The 21,662-nt window shown below is 46.4% G+C and overlaps 1 protein-coding gene across 13 annotated transcripts; it reads right to left on the bottom strand.

The window, feature by feature from the left end:
* Positions 1-2,126: 2,126 nt before the first annotated feature.
* On the bottom strand, positions 2,127-20,614 carry DNAAF3 (dynein axonemal assembly factor 3). 13 transcript variants are annotated; one of them, XM_083707913.1, is made up of 12 exons: positions 20,595-20,614; positions 14,543-14,626; positions 13,050-13,192; positions 9,354-9,447; positions 9,047-9,204; positions 8,708-8,884; positions 8,445-8,567; positions 7,218-7,340; positions 6,270-6,423; positions 4,811-4,925; positions 3,155-3,229; positions 2,127-2,723 (listed from the first exon to the last, which is right to left on the bottom strand). In XM_083707913.1, exons 1-12 carry the CDS (start codon positions 20,599-20,601, stop codon positions 2,528-2,530), a joined length of 1,449 nt encoding a protein of 482 aa, XP_083564039.1. In that variant the 5' UTR covers positions 20,602-20,614; the 3' UTR covers positions 2,127-2,527. The 13 variants fall into 13 exon arrangements, with proteins under 13 accessions (XP_083564039.1, XP_083564034.1, XP_083564036.1 ...); XM_083707908.1 differs by lacking the exon at positions 20,595-20,614 and adding an exon at positions 18,693-18,993; XM_083707910.1 differs by lacking the exon at positions 20,595-20,614 and adding an exon at positions 18,693-18,826 and having other exon boundaries at positions 13,050-13,214.
* Positions 20,615-21,662: the final 1,048 nt, after the last annotated feature.

The following is a 21,662-nucleotide window of genomic DNA, read 5'->3' as shown; positions in this document are numbered from 1 at the left end:
CAAAAACACACAGAGCTAAAACTATAAAGCAAACCACAGACACGTGTAACTTAAAAATACCTGGGCAAGCAAGGAAGTCTTGGCTCTGTCCCAAGAAGGCTATAATGTTAATGCTAGTTGAATATCTTTAGGGTGTTCCAAAGTCAGGAGCCCATCCACTGAAAGGCTGTCTCTCTTCAAGTGTAATGCACTTTAGCAAGCAATGGCATTTGGAGAAGGGCCTCAGTTGAAGATCTTAATGCGTGGGCAGGAGACACACCTTTCACTATTTATTTAATGAACAGAATGCTAGAATGCCACTTACAGCAGTGTTTTCACAAAACTTTCTGCATCCAGAGAACCTTTCCAATATTGATTTACCTGCCACAGAACTCTGACATGTTGCAAAGGATTCTGTGAAGTAGTTGTTGCTTTTAACCATTAAAATTAAATGTACCCTTTTGATCAATACAAAACCATTTACCAAAACATAAGCAGGGATTCTAGGGAGTATTTAGAAAGGTATGTAACTTAGCTGCTTACACATCACCCTTTCCACATCTGATGAAACTTCACTGTCACTCCATGGGAAATAAGAATGCACGCTATAGAAAACACCCCAAACTGCTATGTGGCTGTGCATTGTAGGCGAAGATTGGAATTGGTAGTGGGCAACTTGTCTTCCTGCAAAGCTCATCCATTAGCCACCAGATCAGGTCTTCTCACTGGGTAAAAAGTAAAGGACTCCTGGATGGTTAAGTCCAGTCTAATTCAACTATGGCGTGCGACACTCATCTCTGCTTTCAGGCTGAGGGAGCCGGCATTTGTCCGCAGACCGGTTTTCCAGGTTATGTTGCCAGCAAGACTAAACCGCTTCTGGCGCAATTGGGCACCATGATGGAAGCCAGAGCGCATGGAAACATCTTCTCACTGAGGAACCCTTAAGAAGCTTCCAGCTTCAAAACCCATCACCATTTACCATACTGGGTGGGGTTGATGGGAGCTGAACAACAGTCAGAGGACCACAGGTTCCCACCTAGTATGAAGTGTAGGCAGAAAAAGGAAGCGGAGGCACAACACTGCTCTCTTCTGGGAGCTGATGAGACCAAGACTGAGAGAACACTATCTCTTTCTCTGGGTTACAACACTCTCTATGCCTATGCATAAGCTTAAGAGTGCACATATAAATTCTGCCTCCGATGAATAAAAAATAAGTCCCCAAAGTACAACTTTGCCTGCTGCCCTCCATCCTTCACTGTCTGATTGGCTGGGAAGGGTGGAGTTAATTCCACAGCCAAGTTGCAAAGCAGGTCACAATCTACAGCTGCAATCCTGCACAGATTAACATGAGCCTAAGTGTCAACCTAGAATTCTCCATGCATTTCCTTTCAAGCAAGGTCCTCCACCAAGGTCATCACACCTACCTAAGATTTGCCTACAAACCCTGAATGTCAGATTACAAAGTTGTATTTTTTCTTTTTTGCTCTGGCTCCTTTCTTGTTTGCAGAGAAACACCAGCTCTGTCCCCTATGTCCCACCTGCCCACCACCAGTCACTACTTTAAGGATATTTTGTTACCTTGTTTGTGAGTAATTGAATGGGAGAGGACAGAGTTTGCCCCTCCCTCCAGGGGATCTCTGGCACCTTGGACTGGTCCCTATTACAGGATTTTCAGTATCTGGAAGTAGGGTGATCTCTTTAGGACAAATAAAGGTAGCACAAGCAAGCATCTTCAGTTCCCCACTTGAGTCCACAACTAAGCCAGCGACAGTAAAAAAAATAATAAGGTGCCAGCAGAACAAAGAAACAAACAAAAACTGAGGTGCCTGTTCCAGTGGCGTAGCGTGGGTTGTCAGCACCCGGGGCAAGGCAAGTAATTTGCACCCCCTAACCCGTGGATTTGCGCCCCCTAGCCCATGGATTTGCACCCCCTAACCCTAACCCCCTGATGTTGCGTCCGGTGCGGCCGGGCGCCCCCTGCACCCCCCACGCTACATCACTGGCCTGTTCCCCTCAGCCAGGGAGTTTCACAGCCTAGGACTGTTATTTCTTGAAGTTTCATCTTAAACGCCTCTCCCCAGCCTCACAGACCTCAGCAGCAACAAAATATCAAAATTCTGATAAAGAGGACTTGTGCAAGACAACCCTTTAAAATATATATTTTTATTTTTATATCAAAAATCCCACCAAGACACAGCAATGGGCAGAAATGAACTTTTCTGGTATTGGGGAGTCGCTGGAAAGGAAACAGCTCAGCTAAGGAGCAAACGAAAGCAGGGGTCCCCAAGAGCAACCACTGAAATGCAGGACAACTGGCCCACAAAAAAACCCCAAACACTGATGAGATTCTATATTAGCACTGACTGTGCATGCATAATGCGTCGTTTTTACTTCTTGGATTTTCCACAGCAAGGTTAAATGTAAAAAAGAAAAGAAAAGTTTGTGTGACTGAGCTGTACCGATTCCACAAGAAACTCTCGTCTGAAACTAAATATTTTTCTTTTAAAAATAATGGTTATAAAGGAAACCAGGGTACAGAGGGGGAACCTCAGGGACCAGGCGCTGTCATCTCGAGCGCAGGGACCTCATTACAGATCTCTCCAGCCTCCTGATGCCCAAGCTGGAACAAGGAGAAGGGTTTCTTGTCTGCTGCTTGGACTGGAACAAATCCTGCCTCAGCCACTTGTTTGGCTACTTGAGAGGAGAACCCAGAGACCTGCTCCTTGTGGAGGTCAGGCAGGAAGCTGTGAAAAGAACAAGTGGACAGATGAGTATGGGGTGTGGGGAACCCAGGGGTCCTGGTTCCCATTAAACACCCTGGCTAATGAGCTGCTCTGTTTAATTAGGCCCCACAGCCCTCCCAAGGTGGTTCTGGCCCTTGTCTGTACCAGCCTGCTCCATTCAGAAGGAACCAATGCATCCCACTGGATCACTCCCGGTAATTTATTTTAGTACTCCCAAATCTCCCAATTGGCTAGCATCCCCTATGAACACCCCCTGATGTGCACACAAACTGAAATGAATCTGACACTAATGAAGCTGTGCTGATGTGAACAGCTAGGGGAAGATACAGTACCAGGAAAAACTGTGACTTCCAACATGCTCTAATGAACAAATGTGCACACATCCATAGCGGGCCAGCTTCCCAAGAGAGGATGCGGAAAAGAATACTCACTTTGTCAGCTCAACAATAAGAGTGGCTTTTGGGGCTGCAATCAGATTGACATTTGGTTTTAGGACATGCACCATGCTACAAAAGACAAGCAAGGAGGAAGTGGTGACCGTAGAGATAAGAGACTGAGGACCCACCCACTTTGCTGTCCAGTCTAGTGATGGCAAACTGCCCTCTACACAATTTGGAATAAGTAATGGTGAGTTTTAACGGCATGTACTTCATTTGACAAAATGTAGGCGATTAGCTTATACCCAGTCTTTTTGCTTAGCCATCATTCTGATTTATTTGCAGGGTGATCATATTACAATGAGCATTCATCTTCATTTGTTTGTCAGGTGTTTATATGTCTTTGCATGAATCATTTGTCCATCCCACGTTTTCCAGTGCATTTCCTTGTCACTTTCCAGACTGCAAGAAGTTCATTTTTAAAAATAAAAAGTGAACTTGTAGTGCTAGGGCAACAGAGCCCTCTGATCCACCTTAAAGGTGCTCACCTCAAGGGCCAATGTGTGCTTGATCCCTTCTGCAAAGCACTGACAGACTGGAGACAGCCCATAGAGACTTCCAGATGGCTGCTATTTTCAGATGGCAAATTCAGGTGGCGCAATTATAATTGATTGGGAGCTCTTGAGGAATAAGCCCACTTCCCCAAAAGTGATAAAGAAAGTGACAGGAAAATGCACCAGAGAGAAGGAGAAGAAGAAGAAGAAGGGGGGGGGGAGGAGTTCGGATTTGATATCCCGCTTTATCGCTACCCGAAGGAGTCTCAAAGCGGCTAACAATCTTCTTTCCCCTCCTCCCCCACAACAAACACTCTGTGAGGTGAGTGGGGCTGAGAGACTTCAAAGAAGTGTGACTGGCCCAAGGTCACCCAGCAGCTGCATGTGGAGGAGCGGAGACGCGAACCCGGTTCCCCAGATTACAAGTCCACAGCTCTTAACCACTACACCACACTGGCTCTCGGTGTGGGATAACACTTGCTTTGATGCAACGCCACCTAACCTCGCCACAAGCAAATCAGCATAAAGAAGAGGTCAATTGGTAGCGCCCTAAGAGAGTTGGCCTCAATGCAGAAGTAACTCCCCAAACCTGGTTGTGTGGTCTGGTCACTAACTCACAGAAATGAGCGAGTCCCATTAAGGGTAAAGGGCTAATATTAGATACCTTTGTGTGTGCACCAACAAAGGGTGCGGGCCATAGGTGGCTGGCCTGCTAAATGCTGACCAGGGATGCACAGACCCTCGCAAAAATCTTGTTTTGTGTTCTAAACTGGGAAGTACCTTTGGGGGAAATGGCACTCCATTTGCTACACAACAGCCAAGCACTATATTAGATTGCACCCAATGCTAGTTCTGCTCAATGTACCCCAATTGAAATTAATGGCCACGACTAGTTTAGGTCCATTCATTTCAATGGGTTGGATACAACCCTATGCACCGGACAGGCTTGTATTCAAAGTGAGGGAATTATAAGCTTTGATGATGTCACCAGTCTAGATAGGCCAACATCCTTGCAACTAGATAAACCATGTCCTGCCTCCCAACCCTATTAGCTGCTTCCTACTTCTTGGCAGGGAACCCAAGAGTCCAGACTCTTGCAATATTCTCTTCCCCATGCCTCCAACCCAGCAGTCCCGTGCCCTCAGCCCATTCCTACCTGCAAGAGACGAATATGAGATTGAAGAGTTGTTGGTATTTGCCTTTGTAGTGGAGCTCAGGGAGGCAGTTGAGAGGCAAGAAGCAGACTCTGGCATCTTCTACGGAAGGAGGACCTGCAGCATAGGAAACGCGCCGCACAGGGAAGAGAGAAAAAGCCAGGCTGAGAAACAACAAGGCCAACGCAAGAGAAGGCAGGGAAAGGAGCAGATATATATTTTGCAGACAGGGAACGTGGCTAGAAACAGAGAATTTTTTTCTGCAACTCAGCAGAGAGTATAGAAATAGAGACAAGCGGTCCAGGATACTGGAGGGTAATAGTCTCAAAATGCATTTATTATTTTGATCTATCTAGGTCACACTCTCGCTCACACACCCCATCTTCCGTTTTTAAAAAAATCAGTGATGTAGAGATACGTAGGCACAAGCACATATGAACTTGCTTTATATAGTCAGGCCACTGGTCCATCTAACTCACAAATGCCTATTCTGATGGGCAGTGGCTCTCCAAAGACTCAGATAAGTCTTCTTAGCTCAGCTATCTGATAGCCTTTCCACTGCAGATGAAAGGGACTGAATCTAGGAGTTTCTATATGCAAAACATACATTCGGCTGCCTCCTCAGAAAACAAGAAGGGTTGTGAAACTGCATACTGTATGTCTATGGTTTAAAGTGCTGCATGAGGAATTGGAAGGGGAAAGTTCTAATCCCACTGATGTTGACCCTCTTACTCCCAAGTGGCTGCTCAAACTGCTCTTGCTCCAAAGAACTGGCGTAGATGAGGCCTGCCGCTGGAACATCTGGAAAGGATCTCACTCAACACTTTATGTTGTATTAATCTGTTTGCTCACCCGCTCTTCTCCCCTGGGCCTATTAATCTGATGCTGCAAGACTGCGAGGCTTTTAAGGGTCAGTGAATCGTATAAACATTTTGTAACTAGCCCTGAACTCTTGGGGCGGAGGGAAGATCAAAATCGAGTCAAGCCAACAAGCCATCACTCACTGGCGTATTGCGGAACCCTCTGGCCCAAGAGAGGAATGGAAAAGACCCTTCACAGTCCCTTAAACCGAGAGCAATGCCTGAGCCAGTTTGTATGTCAGATGAAACCATGTTTTGGAGAGACATGCACAGGGCAGGAACAAACCAGCACAAGCCTCAGGCTCACATGCCCCCTCCCCTCTTTTACTTCAGCAGTTTTTAAAGTTTCACTTCCCCCAGAACTCAGATGGCCAAGGCACCCTTGCAAGGGGTTGTGATTTATAATTCTGGTTTAATAAGCCAGGTTAAGAAGCCATGATTCTTTCTCCAGACAACATAACAAGCCAGGATTCTGGGGGGAAAGCTTTCTAAATGTCTGCTCCAAACTATCTGTGCAAGTCTGTGGCCCTTTCCTGCTGATGCACGTCTGACTCAACCAAGGTTTATAGCATGATGGGCAATCAACCTGTTGACTACTCACCACCGTTAACACCCAGCTTGGAATGGTCACCGGCCCCCTGCAAGTTGCCACTAATTCCCTCCTCGTCAGAGGATGCTGCTGGGTCATAGCGGGTGTTATAGCTGAGTTCATACAACAGGGCAGTGACATTGTGCAAGGAGATTTCCTGGGCACTCTGTGGAGAGAAAGAAGAAGACCGGAATCTGTTTTTATTTGAGTCCCTCTTTTCTCGTCTTTGAATTCAAGTCCCTTGAACCTCATTTTATTTTTAGCTTCTCTACATCCTCCTTATGCCATACATGGCCTGCATTTTTTTGGATAGACCAGGGGTTGTCAACCTGGTCCCTACCGCCCACTAGTGGGCGTTTCGGGATTCCAGGTGGGCGGTAGGGGGTTCTACGGCACAAGCTGAATCCACTTCCCATCAAGAACTGGTGGGCGGTAAGGACATTTTACCATCAAGAAAGACGCATTAGTGGGCGGTAGGTATAAAAAGGTTGACAACCCCTGGGATAGACAAACGACCTCCCCTCCATGAGCACGTTCCGGAGAAATATGCTTTGAGCAGTTCCCATTGGCCAGCATTTCTGTCAGTCACAAAACTACTTCCCCCACTTTTTTGGAACAGTTTTCAGAGCTTTTCAACTTGCTGGATTTTCCGCAGAAAGGGAAAGTCCAGGTTAAATAGCGCACTAAACAAACATCTAAGCAGATCAACATATACAGTGTTTGTCTACGAAAATGGAGTGGATGAACCTCTTAAGGCACGAGGAAGAGGCAAAAAGGGCAGTATTCAATCGGAAGGCTGCAAAGGAATCCAACAAGGAGCAAAGGCTGAAGGAGGCAGTAGAGAAATCCGTTTTCACTCCAGCTTTCAAAAAGTCATCGTCTTCTTGTTTATCAACCCTCTTCTCCTTGCAAAACCACCGTTGCTTTTCTGATGCCCGGCAAAAAGGTAGCCACACTCACCTTACTGGGGATGCCATTGGTCGTTTTCAGCAGGCTGGGATCTTCTGCCTCAATCCCAAAAATGATGTAGGGGCCTGTGGCTATGTCTCCCCAATATCCCCGTGCTGGTATTCGTTCCCCTTTCTGAGAGGCAAGAAGTCTGAATCAGTATATACGTCATTTTTGCCCACAGCTGGTAGCCCACCAGTTTAAGAGTCCTGCTGGGGGAAAGCAATTACAAAGATTTCCAGGAAGGGGGGGCAGGATTTAAAGGGAAGAATTGGCAGGCAGAAGGGCTAGCCCCCCTTTTCCTATCCACTAATTCTCCCTTGGTTAGCTTTCCCAAACACGGAACTGGTGTTTCGCTCATAAGATGAAGTTCTGTTCTCAGCAGCGTGAGAACCGGTAACTGCAGACAAGAGGTGGAAACTGTTGGGTTCCCAAGAATCAACACTTCATCAGAGGATGGCTATGGACTGCCAAAATTATGGGTGCATTTTCATCCTGCATGACAGTGCTCACAAACTGGATGGGAGAGGAAAAAGGACACAGAATCCAGGAGGACAAAAAACATGTATTTTGTATTAGCCCTAGAAGGAAAGAGCAGTCTAAAAACTGACCTACTCCCTTAGTAGGACTGCACCTGCTGCAACTAGAACCTGCATCCCAAGACCTACCTGCAAAAGCAGATTAAAATAATCAAATCATTTCAAGGAATCATGAATGGGTAGTTGCAGATTAGACACACACCTCTCTGCTTCTCATGCTATTGCAAAAGGATGACAGAAGCTACAGTGTGGCTCCCCCATGCTGTTGAGGTAACAGGAGGCAGTGCAGTGCAGTGGTTAGCGCGTTGGACGGGGTGTACTTGGGTTCAAATCACTGCCTAGCCATCAAACTTGCTTTGCGATTCTGAGACAGCCATTCTCTCTCAGTCTAATCTATCTCACAGGGTTGATGTAACTAAAGGGGAAAGGGGAATCATCCTGTACCGACTTGAGCTCCTTAAAGGAAGAGGGGAATTATTAAAAATGGTAATGAAAGGGGGGCACAGAAGGGGTGGTAACCCTGTCTAAGAATAGGCTTACGGTATATTCTCCTGCCACCCCACAAAAATAGGCCCAAGTGTAGCCAGTGTGCTGGACTCTTAACTCGCATAAGCTTCAGCTAATTTAGTCAGGGATGACAGGATAGTCCTCCGAGTTCCTGGCCTAGCACAACCAATCTCAAGAAAGTGAGGTGGCTCACATGTCTGAGGAGGCGGCCAGATGCCAAGGTCTTGTTGGGGGTGTCATAGGGGGCTTCCCGCATTTCAAAGGCCATGCCTGTGTCCCGCCACCGGTAAAACTCACGGAAGTTTATCACCTTAGCCTAGGAGGGGAAAGAATGCCACAACTGTAGAAAGATGGTAACTCCCAGAGTAGCCCAACTCCCTCTGTAGCCCAGCAGCCCCAAGCTGAGCCAGAGGGGTTTGCAAGCCCAACACGACCGCCTTCGTTTCACTTACGCACCCCATGTTCATGCAGCTTCATATTAAGGTCCCAGTCGCACACCCCGCGGCGAGAGTCATAGCGGGCCCCCAGGTACTGCCGGAGTCGCAGATCCCAGAGCTGCTTGATCTGGAAAGTCTGCGGGTCGGGATTCCGCCAGAACTTGAAGATGGCCTCCAACTGGTCCCTCTCCTTGAACTGTCAAGCAAAGAGGAAAAGCGAGTGAATAACCGGAGCAGTAATTCCAGGATCCTCTGGAATAGCAGCTAACAATAACTGGAGTCCTGCCGAGCCCATCATGGCAATGACAGCACATCAATCATGGCTCCATCGCTCCTGCTGAATTAACTTGCATTTTACCTTGAGGGCAGACAAGTCAAGGAGGGGCAGATGAGCTTGCTGGAAATCAGGGTCTGTGACATAGCGGATGAAGAGGTTTGCCTTCTCCTGCAGATAAGCAGCTGTTTGGCCTCGGAGCAGTGTGTTCCCCATCAGCTCCAAGAAGGTCTCACTTTTCTCTTGGTTGGTGGGAGGGAAAAAGAGACAGGGCTTGTTACCTTTCAGAAGGGCTTCAGCCTCCCAGAGACCCCAGTAAACAAGGGGCCAGAAGCCCTGGGAACCCAGGGAAGGAATGGAGATGGCGAGGGAGCATTTCATCTGCCTTCACCTTGCAGCCCCATCTTCTCTAGAGGCTCCACAGCCAGACTCAGAAACAGCAGCTGCCGACCCAGGGCTTCCAGATTGTTCTCCAGTACGTAGAACTGAGCAAAGGAGACAAACAGTGAGGAGGGCAGGCTTTAGTTTAAACAGCTCTCCTCAAGATCACAGCCATACTAGACATCTAAAACACGTAACGCCCCCCCCAAAGAATCCTGGGAACTGTAGTTGGCCCCTCATAGAGCTACAATTCCCAGCACCCTTAACAATCTGAAGTTCCATAGGTTTCCTGTGAAAATGAATCTTAAGATGCTGTCATAAATTATGAGTCGGACAATTGGACCATCTAGCCTAGTATTCTCTGACTAACAGCCAATCTCCAGAGTTTCAAGTCAAACTCCATCTTTTCTGTCCCTACCACCTTCTGCCTGCAATGCATGTGCCCTGCTACCCGATTTTGGCAGAGGTGGGACAGGCTAGGACACTTCCTGCAAGAAATCCTAACTATCAGAGCTGCACAGAAGACAAGGAGGTGCCCTGTCTTGAATATACTTTTCATCATTCAAGTTCTACCGTTTCCTCCATTTTCTTTCAACCCTTAAGGCTTTGTCTAATATTCCAAATGTGAGTGAAAACTTACTGAGTCAGAAAAGCCTATCCACATCAAACCCAACAGTAACAGCAGGGCAATTTATTGGAGCCAACTAGAGCCGCCCAAAATGTCACAATGAAAATGAGGGCACTTTCAAGTTCAAAATAACTCTCTGTCTGGCTAGCTAACCAAAACACCCTCAAGAAACAAGAGGTTTATTGTCCTGTCCTTCCTAGGCATTAGTGTATATACAGTATACGGTACATGTAATGTTACTCCTGCCAGTCCTCCAGTCTTCTGTTTGGCAGATTGATGATTACAGTCCAGAATGGCTGGTTAAGATTTAAATCAATGGGGACCAATGACCAGAAGGTGGTCTCTTGATAGGTGGGGAATCTCTCTGTGGTTTGTCATGAAATACCTATCAGGGCTGGAGGGTAAGGGCAGGTATGTGTGAGAAATAGAAAATGTCAACAAACAGAACAGCAAGAGATAGCTGGGAGCTGACTGAAGAAACTTTGGAGTGCAACTTCATTCTTGAGGGGTGAGATGCAGGAAAGCAGATCTGCTCCCCTGCGGGTCACTGATAGTTCTGCCCGCATATTTGTAACTAAAGGAAATTACACAAAGGTATTATAGATCTCCAGCATGCTCTCATCCCGAGAAACCGGCAGCACTGTCCCTGGAAGCATACTGGAATCGTCTAACACGGATAAATAGTAAGGTGTCCTGGTTCCAACTCTCCAGCTCTAACTCAATATAGTGGTACCTCGGGTTAAGTACTTAATTTGTTCCGGAGGTCTGTTCTTAACCTGAAACTGTTCTTAACCTGAAGCACCACTTTAGCTAATGGGGCCTCCTGCTGCTGCCGCACCGCCAAAGCACGATTTCTGTTCTCATCCTGAAGCAAAGTTCTTAACCCGAGGTAATATTTCTGGGTTAGCAGAGTCTGTAACCGGAAGTGTATGTAACCTGAAGTGTATGTAACCCGAGGTACCACTGTACAGTACGTTATTCTCTCAGTAGATCTTCTCTATCCCAGGAGGCTCAACTTCCTGAATTTCCTACATCCTAGCTTGAAATGAATTGGCTCACCTTGCAAAGATTCTAGGAGTTCTTCCATCTCCCTAGCCTGCACCTCCTGGCTTTCCCAAGGAACCCAAGAGTGCCAGAAAAGCTCCTAGAAATCCTGAGCCCCAAACTGAAAATTTGATACCCCCCTCCACTTTCTTTCCTGGCCCTACTCCCATTCCTTCCTCTCTCCTTGATAACAAAAAAGTCCTCTTGTTATGAAGTGACACTCCAAAATGCTGGCTGTGAGACACATTGCAGCTGATTCATCTCCTCGTGATGAAGGAAGGTCGCAAGGGGAACGTGCTGGTGAATGTTGTCTGGTAGGAGTTGCTACAGGGGAAGGGGCTGAATTGATGCTGTTTCTGTTAATTGTCATCTCCCCCCCCCCCACCTCCATGCTCTTCCTGAACTTCACACCTCCCTCACACGTGTCAGTCCATGGCCTTCATGGGACATCTGAGCTGACCATGCTGAGCTGAGGGGCTCTCGTTGATGGGCAGCTGCCAACGCGTCCCTGCCAGGCTCCTCACATTGACAGGAATGAATTAATGTTGCCACACGTTTCTGGGAAAGGGGGCAGAGCGCCAGCATCACTTCATCACATGGGCAGCCTGAGTCACTGTTGGAAAGGGAACCCAAGAGTGCCAGCTCCTCCGACCCTGCTCAACAGAGAAACCTCTCCTTCCGCAAAGCGAAGAAAGCAAAAAGGATGGGAACTTCTTCCCAGGCCCTTTGCTTCGTTGCAGTGTCTGAGATTGGGCTCTTTAGGGAGGCAGTTGCTGGAAGAGAGACAAGGTCCTTCCCAACAGAGATGACTCTGCCCTTCCAGGGTCAACATCAAGCATGTAACAACAACAACAACAACAACAAATAGCCCGCCCACTCTGGGTGGCTCCCAACAGAATATTAAAAGCACAATAAAACATCAAACATGAAAAACCTCCTTAAACAGGGCTGCCTTCAGATGTCTTCTAAAAGTCAGGTAGTTGTTTATTTCCTTGACATCTGATGGGAGGGCCCTCTGCCTGGTTCCCTGTAACCTGACTTCTCACTGTGGGCGGAGCCAGCAGCAGTGGATGAGAGGTGCCCCCTCCCCCAAGCTGAATCCAACCCTGGTGGTCCTGCCAGTTTTGAAATCCATTTACCCCCCCAAAAAGGTACATTTATTTATTACCCTTGATAAGTTGCCTTTCCTTCATCACAGAAACCAAGGCACAATACGCACAGGCTTCCCTGTTAGTCTCCCTGCACAGACACTAACCAGAACCTAGGCCTGCATAGCTTCAGCAAGGTTGCTGCTGTATCCTTTTGTATTGCATCTCTTAGTTTGGAAGTTATATTATTATAAAAATATAAGTCCCCCGCTGCTATGGGAAAGCATGCCTTGGTTTAAGAATGCTTCGGTTCAAGAACAGACTTCCGGAACGGATTCCATTCCTAAACCAAGGTACCACTGTACCACCTATCTGCCAAATTTCTCAAGTAGGTGGTACAGTGGTACCTTGGTTTACGAACTTAATCCGTTCCGGAAGTCTGTTCTTAAACCGAAGCATTCTTAAACCAAGGCGTGCTTTCCCATAGCAGCGGGGGGCTCAATTTACAAATGGAAGACACTCAACAGGAAGTGAAACATGTTCTGCTTCCAGGGCAAAGTTCACAGACCAAAACACCTACTTCCAGGTTTGAGGCGTTCTTAATCCAAGTTGTTCATAAACTAAGCTGTTCTTAAACCAAGGTACCACTGTATATAAATGTAGCAAATAGATACAGACATCGGATTCTGCATTTGTAGTGATGTTGCTCAAGCAGGAAATGCAGACAAGCCTGTTTTCCCACCCGACTCACAGCCTTTGGAATCTGCCCCATTCTGCTGTCCTGTTATTAAACAAGCATAGATAATGAGAATTTAATTTTAAGGTTTTAAGTAAGATCTATCTAGGCAAGAGACACGCAAAGCTTGGCTAAGACCAGGGAAGGGCTGTCCAGTTAACAGCAGCTCAAGACAACATGGAAATCTGTGGCAGGAGGCAAGTTACACACATTGATTTTCCGTCGTGGCCACCGGTGCGCCTGACTCATTGTCTTGAGGATATGACGGCCGTCTACTGATCCCACTAGCAGGATGTTCAGTTCGGGAATACCATCCTGGGACAGCTGCAGATGTTCCATAGAGGCCTCCAGACCTGTTGGGAAAGTGAAATGGCTCTACATGTTGCACAGCCATGGTAAATCCTATTTTCCTACTAGAATTATTTTGTTAAAAAGTGCAAAATAAACGTGCAGAATTTATTAGTGTTCCCCAGAACCCGGCACTGAAGTCTTGTTTTTACAAACTTTGGAATTTGCCGCAAGGAACACAGAGATGGCTGATGGGAAGGAAAACAGCTAGAAAGCTCTGCAGTTCAATAGGAGAGCTATTTCTGTGGGTTGACATCTTTACAATCAGCCAATGCAGAGTCCATTTATATATACGTTTATTTCTACCCAATTCTATGAAGGGCTTTCAGACGTCGGACCATATCCTAGTATATTGTTGATATGCCCAAAGTTTAATTGAAAGGGACCGTGGGAACCAATCCTGTTGGGAAATCAGGATATGAAGATAACGATGGGCTTTTTGGTTGTTAGGCAAGCTCTGCTCCCCCCCCCCCCAGCCTTCATTGCCCCTTTGATAAGTGACATGGTTCTGAATACTTCAGGGACGCTGTTTGTTTTTCCATTTGTAAAGGACTTCCTACACTAAACCTCTGCTGATAAGAAACAAAGCTCTGTGGGTTCATGACGGATGCAAGGGCCAACCAACCAGAGCTGCGCAAATTCAGCTTCAGCTGCAAAAAAGAAAAATGGCTTTTTCCTGAACTTGATCCAGTGAACAAGATGTGTGTCTGAAATGTGGGCAATTGCACTTCTCAGAGCAGGCTCATCACTAGAATTATGCATGTCTGAAGGCACCCGAAGCAGAAGAACAAAGCTGCAAGCTATGAGGAGAGACCCTAGAAAAGCACAGAATGTCCAGCTAGAGTATTTTTGTCTGCCTGAACGTAGCTTTACATCCAGAAATCGAGAAACTCAGCTTTTTAAAAAGTTCAGATAGAAGCTGCCATTCTCAGGAGCTCAGATTCTGCACCAAATTACAACAGAATCACAGAAGGAACACCGTGGATATATTCCAGCACTGGCTGAAAGTTTTCTGTTTAAACCAAATCTCCCCAGCAGGGAAATAATATGCCTTTTGGGTAGCTGCACAGAGGTGCTGTTGAAAGCCCCCAAGCAGCCGGGAAGGTATCAGTGGATTGAGAGATGCTTCTACTCTCAGAAGGCACCTGTGCCTCAGTATTGAGCCTACAACAAAACAGGGTGCATTTGATCAGCTGAAGCAGTTTCAAACTCCTCACGCAACCTGTGAAACGAGAAGATCCCATTTCACAATAAAGCAGGCAAACTAAAAATAAAAATAATGATGTTGCTTAAAAAACAAAAAAGCAGGCAAGCAAAGTTGCAGGGGTTATATTTATGGAAGAAGTGGTACCTACATGTGGCCTGTAGGTCAAGTGCTGGAGAAAAGCCCCACCAAGCTGTGGTGCCAAAACCATTGCCGCTTCCTGCTGCTGTCATGGCTGCATAGAAAGCACAAGGAAGACACAGTAAGACACACATGCACACACTATTTAAGACCATCAGGATTCAGAGGGATCCCACCAGGCCTCGCTTACTCTCTCTGCTGCTATCTCGCTTTCTTTCTCAAATCCTCATACATACTTTGGCCTCCACACCCCTTCTCTTCACATATCACTGCTGCAGTTTAATTTGGAGTGATAAAGATGCTAAAGTGTGGCAGGCTAAGAGGCTAATGGACCAGGAAGTCCCTTGGATCAAATCTTGCCTTTGCCACGGCATCAACAAAATGGCATTAGGCCAGCCCCAACGCCTCCATTAATAATACTGGCCTACCTTAAGATTACGTTATCAATTACAAGAAGTATGTGCAGCACTTTGAACAATCAAAGCACTATATTGTTACCTATGCTGCCTTACAGGGCAAAATGCTAATGTCATCAAACATTAAAACAGATCTCATACATTCTTCTGCCCCTGCAAAATAGCCTGACCTGATCAAGAGATGACCTTTGGAATTTTATTTCTGTCTCTTAACACCTTGGGGCCATGAAAAATGTTCCAAAATGAGCGCTAAGCCTACTTTCAAAAGGCTCCCCTCTATTCCTCACCTGCTTGCCCCCCTACATTTCACAGGATTGAGCCATGTGCTCCCAAATCCAAGCAATTCACTCCAGATGATGCATTACATACAAGAGCAGGGGGTACAGACCCGTCCCTTAAGGCTACTTGGTGAGGAGCAGGGAAAAGGTAGGAAGGAATCTGCATCAAATGGAGAAGGAACTGCACCAGGAAGCATCAAGATTAGCAGGAGGGACCGGCCTGTGGTGCTGTGGAGCATTATGCCACTCAAGTAGGGCTCAGGATACTCCATGATCTGGAAGAAGGTATCAAACTCGATATGCCAGGTCCAATCCCCATCATGACTTCTGGTAAAGAAGGGAATAAACTCTTTATTTGGTTCATTCCAGCAAATAAGGAGGCGGCTTAGCTAACTGAATAGGCACAATCATGGTCCAAAGTGAACTCTGGCTTCCAGCATGGCATCTGGTACGTTTTATGTCCTTCTGATCTCTGCCTTTTTGTGTTTTAACCTTTGATTTTATGTACAAGAAGATTTTTCTTGATTTAGTATTTCAGAAATTTATGTATAAATAAAAGTTAAACAAAAAACACATTGATTCCCACACTGTCAGCTTTTGTGTTTCAAATAATGCAAGCTTCAAGGGTTAAGCTAAGGCAAGGATGGATTACAATCGCCAAGGATCACAGGCTTCCCACATGTCTGGTAAGACTCTTAATTTTTATTTAAACACCACAACTTTCTGTTCTGCATCACAAACTGTTCTTTAAACTAAAAAGCAGGTACTATTGCAGTGAGGCCATAACTGTTCAAAGATGGATGTGGAGAAGAAGCCCACGGGGCACACATGATTGTGCTGTACTGCCTTTAAAAAGTCCTGAAAGGCCCCAAATGGCCAATGAAGGGGCATATTCATAGGTCAACCCTCATTTGCAAAGCTCCTACTGAGTGATCATGCATATATTCCACAAGCCCCATTCCTGCTCCCACTATATGACAGCACTAATTTGGACTTGAAGCAAGTTCACTTAACTCAGCATGAATGTCAACAGCTCAAATAAGCCAGCCTGCTGTTGGCTTTATTAGGTACAAACAAGGTTTGCCTATAACAACCTAATAAACACAACTAAATTATTTATTCAGCTGAATAACTGAATAACTTTTGCATGGTTTATCCTGTTCAAGATGATCTTACAGAATTCAGCTCTCTCTTGGAAGAATCTTTATTTTGGGATATGTATTTTTTTATATAAAAAAAAACAAGGCACAGGGAATGAGCTATTGCAATTAAAAAACCACACATAAATTGATTGATAGATATTTCTCCAGAGTATAAGAAAAAGAGACGAATCCCTGCCTACATTCCTCTCTCCTCTACTGCTGTTACTAAATAGGTATTCAGTACCCATGAGAGACTAGGTGGGGAACCATAGCTCAGTGGTAGGGTTCTGAGCTTTGCATGCAAAAGGTACCAGGTTCAATCCCCAGCATCTCTAGGTAGAGCTGGGGGAAACTTCTGCCTAAAACCCTGGAGATCCAGTTGCAAATCACTGCAGACTAGATGGACCAATGGTCTCACTTTAAATTTCTAGATGACCAATGCCTCTCTTCCAGCCTTCCCCAACCTGGTGCACTTCAGATGTTTTGGACTACAATTCCACACCTGAAAGGTGTCGGGTTGGGGAAGGCAGCTCCATCCATTCTCCAGCAAATCTATTTTGTAGGTGTGGGAGGACAGAACAGATATGAGATCTGTAACAGGATCCCTCAAATTTTATTATTACAAGAAGAAAAGTTGCCGGGTGGGGTGTAGCTCTAATTTTGTTGTTGCACTGCCCTTGTGCAACTTCCCCAGGATAAATAAATCTATGCCATCCCTGCTCCCACACTGCTCAGTGGTAGGAGCACACAGAAGACCCCGTGTTCAAACTTTAGCCTCTTCAGTTAAAATCCAGAGTCTGGCAGCAGGGGGCTCGCATATTTCTGCCTTAAACCTTTGGTGGCCTGCTGCCCACCTAGGATTAACCATACTGGGCTAGACGGGCACCTTTGGCTGTCTTCAATCCTATAACCACTTCCCTGGGAGTAAGCCCCCTTGCATTAAACAGGGCATACTCCTTAGTAGACATGTCTAGGGATTGTGATGTGAGTAGAATACAGTCTCCTCCGTCCCTATAAGCCACACCAGAGTTGGGGGGGGGGGGGAATTACAGGAACAATAAAGGAGTCTGGAGTGTGCAGGAGGAAGGCCATCCCAATGTTTACAACTGGGGGGGGGGCACCTGCAGCTCTCTTGCTGTTTTGTTGGACCCCCGACTCCCATCAGCCTCGGCCAGCGAGACCAAAGGTTAGAGACAATGGGAGTCCAACAACATTTCAATTTTGGGGCGCACAGGTTTCCCCTTATCCTTTTCCGTATAGGGATGCATCCATTAACTCTTTGGCAGCAATAGTCATCACGAGCTTAATCTCCAACTTACTTCACACGCATCTTAAAAGCAGAGACATTACCTTGCCAAGAAAGGTCCATATAGTTAAAGCTATGGTTTTCCCAGTAGTGATGTATGGAAGTGAGAGCTGGACCATAAAGGCGGCTGATTGCTGAAGAACTGATGCTTTTGAATTACAGTGGTACCTCAGGTTAAGTAATTAATTCATTCCAGAGGTCTGTTCTTAACCTGAAACTGTTCTTAACCTGCAGCACCACTTTAGCTAATGGGGCCTCCGGCTGCCACCACGCCGCCGGAGCCCGATTTCTTTTCTTATTCTGAAGCAAAGTTCTTAACCTGAAGCACTATTTCTGGGTTAGCGGAGTGTGTAACCTGAAGCGTATGTAACCTGAGGTACCACTGTATGGTGCTGGAGGAGACTCTTGAGAGTCCCATGGACTGCAAGAAGATCAAACGCATCCATTCTTAAGGAAATCAGCCCTGAGTGCTCACTGGAAGGACAGATCCTGAAGCTGAAGCTCCAATACTTTGGCCACCTCATGAGAAGAGAAGGCTCCCTGGAAAAGACCCTGATGTTGAGAAAGATGGAGGGCACAAGGAGAAGGGGACGACAGAGGACAAGATGGTTGGACAGTGTTCTTGAAGCTACCAACATGAGTTTGACCAAACTGCGGGAGGCAGTGGAAGACAGGAGTGCCTGGCGTGCTCTGGTCCATGGGGTTGGACACGACTAAACAACAACAACAACACTTCACCCGCAAATCCTCCTCCGCCACCGCTGGGCTTGTAGCTAAACCTCGCTCAGCCCTCGCAACCTCACTTCCCGCAAACGCAATACAAACACACCCAGCGTAGCCCGATTCCCTTCGGTTCCAAAAAGATAAATTCAACCCTCTTCCCGCACATTTTTAAACTTCCCTTCCCAAAAACGGAGCCGCCTCCGCCCCGCTTGGTCTCAGCCTTCCTCCCAACCACCCCGCTCTAGAAATGCCTCCCTCTTTCCTTCGCAACCCCGGGGAAACTACCCCGCTTTACCTGCCCTCGAGAGGTCCCGCCCCCACTCCTCGCGTTGCCGTGACGGACAAGGCCCCCGTTCAATCGGTCGTGCTGCGGCCCGGCTGGCAGCCAATGAGTGCGCGAGGGAGGGGAGGTGGCGGAAGAGACCCCGGGATGGCCGGAGACGCTGTCTCCGTGGCAACGGGGCCTGCAGCGACGCGGGCAAAATGCCAGGCCTGCATTTTCCTGGGTTTGAGTGGACTATCCTGCCCTGGTCTGCCTCTGCGTCTTTAACGTTATTACCCACTTGATGTTCCTGAGTCATTATGGTTCCTGGCTTAAGTCTTAAGTATAAAACTCCCGGGAATGGGTTGCATATAGCAAAAGCAAATGTCTCGCAAATCAAGCTGCTGATGGCACATTGGCACAGGAGGTACTAGGCTGCAAAAGCGACCCTCAGTGCCAAAACAGAGGTGTAAAATATTTATTTTAGAAGACGCTATGCCGTAACAATGCCGTTGGAAACAAATACAGCACACATCAATCCTGAAATGGAACATATGTAGGATATAAACAACAATATATGGAGGGCCACATGGATATTAAACCATTGCTGATAAATAAACCATTTCACTGTCCTGATGGCGACGGTTATGTACTGAGTTGAATAGGATCCAAACTGCAGCAGTCTGATTGGTCCTAGAACAATAGGATCCAAAATGCAGCAGTCTGATTGGTCCTAGCACAATGCAGCAGTCTGATTGGTCGGCAGGAGCCACCCAATCCAGCTCCAGAAGGAAGTGAATCCACAACCTGATTGGCTTACAGGAGAAGTCCGGAATTAGCCAATCACGTGCAGCCCATTGTGTAAATAATGTATATAAAGCAAATACTGTGAGGGAACTTTCATTCATTCCTCCTCACCACTATGAGCTGAATAAAGAGCATGAGATCACTTTGCGACTCTGAGTATATTTCAACGACAATCTGTATTAGTGGCAATAAATACTTTTTTCAAATGTAATAAGCCTCAGAAGTACCGCAGTCCACTGCCTTTCCCCACGAACCTCCCAACCCCTATTCTCCACCTCTTTGTCTAACACTGCCATTGCCGGCACCAGTGGCTGCTTTCCATTTTGTCCACTATGGTCTATTATCACATTCCACTAGAAGCCTCATAAACATTTATTGGGTAACATATCCAGGACTGGCAAATATCCAGATGTTGAAGCTTCTTTTATCACAGTATCTTCAAGCTAGGAAGAACTTTCACTTGTTGGAAGCATCCGGCCAGGAACTGAGCAAATGTCCAGGAAAATCCTGACGTATGGCAGCCCATGTTGTTTTTGCCATTTCTCCATAAAAATAGCTCAAAAACAATTTTGCCCCAAAATCTCAACAACTTTGCCCCCCCCCAAAGGGTTGGTGGGAGTCCAACAGTATCCAGAGAGAGCCATGTTCAAATATATAAAAGGATGTCACATAGAGGAGGGAGAAAGGTTGTTTTCTGCTGCTCCAGAGAAGCGGACACGGAGCAATGGATCCAAACTACAAGAAAGAAGATTCCACCTAAACATTAGGAAGAACTTCCTGACAGTAAGAGCTGTTCGACAGTGGAATTTGCTGCCAAGGAGTGTGGTGGAGTCTCCTTCTTTGGAGGTCTTTAAGCAGAGGCTTGACAACCATATGTCAGGAGTGCTCTGATGGTGTTTCCTGCTTGGCAGGGGGTTGGACTTGATGGCCCTTGTGGTCTCTTCCAATTCTATGATTCTATGATTCTATGAGCCAAAAGTTTCCCATACCTGTGGAGTCTAGCCACTCCACCGCAATGGGTTGATCTAAACATTATTGTCAGGGGCTCAGGGCAGCCCTGACAATTATCTTTGTACATTTGTCATTTTACCCATTTTATCCATCTGCCCCCACTCTCCCATCCCTTGCCCATCATTTGATCCTCATGTATCCCATTTCCCCTCCTTTCCGATTCTGTTTTGTTCCTCCGTCTAATTGTCTCAAACAAATTAAATCTCCAGGAATGAAAGAGCTTTTTTATCCTTGTAACATAAAGCCCCTTTTTACTCTGGGATTGGGAGGGATTTGCTGAGGCCGAAAGATATTTAATGCAGCAGCCTGGGCGGTACGGGGTCGGCAGGTCTGTCCCCTGGGTTCTTACGCAGGCTGTTCTGGCAGGTGGCTCTAACTTGCTTTGCATGTACTTTTACCTCAGGCTGGGATTACTGTTAAATTGGGAAGTCTCTGTGCACAATAAAAAACTTGACAGATTAAGTGTTCTTGCAGCCACTTTGGAAACAAAATCTGTTGTTGCTGTGTTCCTTCTAGCAAAAGATCAAGTCTCAGGCCCAGCGAAAAGCAGGGATCTGTTTAGTTCAGTGCAACACAGGAATAACTAATGAAACAAATGAAATTAGCATACCCTCCAACATTTCTCTGATGGAAATAAGAACGTCCTAAGGAAAAGTGCAACATTCCAGGATCAAATCAGAAACGGGGGCGGCTGCTGTAAATCTGGGGTTGTCCATGGAAAATAGGGGCACTTGGAGGGTCTGAGTGAATTATTCCCAGTGCTTTTTTCTGGGGGGACACAGGGGTACACATACCCCTAAACATTTTGTGAATCTAAGTTTGGTCTCATTGAGGGGCAGTAGTTCAATATGTGTAGGAAAATGAGAGTACCCCTAAACATTTTTTAGGGGGGAAAAGCACGGCTATTCCTCTTCTAACCTACATCAGGAGCCAGCCAGGAGTGGTGGGCCATTAAGCCTAGCGTCTCAGGCTCAGTCTCAGGCTCAAAAGGGACTAGACACATGTGCATTTTCTGGCACTGGATAAGTTTCACAACTTGTTTTTATGCACATCAGATGAAAATGTGACACACACCCTCAGCTGGAAAAGTATTTGTGTGTGTGTGCATGCATGTCTGTGCTTGCATGTGACTCACTCTATTTTGGATGTCTTATTTTATTTTTGGGTGATGTCATTTCAATTTGT

Source organism: Podarcis gaigeae, assembly GCF_964106915.1.
Source record: "Podarcis gaigeae genome assembly, chromosome: 13".
In the NCBI taxonomy this organism is placed as follows: domain Eukaryota; kingdom Metazoa; phylum Chordata; class Lepidosauria; order Squamata; family Lacertidae; genus Podarcis; species Podarcis gaigeae.
Note: the sequence above shows the minus strand (reverse complement) of the source record. Positions and strands in the feature narration are given on the sequence as shown.

What these genes read in the sequence shown, in the direction of transcription:
- DNAAF3 (XM_083707908.1), bottom strand. Translation starts at nt 18,978, where the DNA reads ATGACTCAGGAACATCAAGTGGGTAATAACGTTAAAGACGCAGAGGCA. An exon ending in GCGGGACCTCTCGAGGGCAG is followed by an intron (nt 14,627 to 18,692) that starts GTAAAGCGGGGT and finishes CTTTCTATGCAG; the next exon opens with CCATGACAGCAGCAGGAAGC. An exon ending in TGAAGCTGCATGAACATGGG is followed by an intron (nt 8,568 to 8,707) that starts GTGCGTAAGTGA and finishes TTCCCCTCCTAG; the next exon opens with GCTAAGGTGATAAACTTCCG.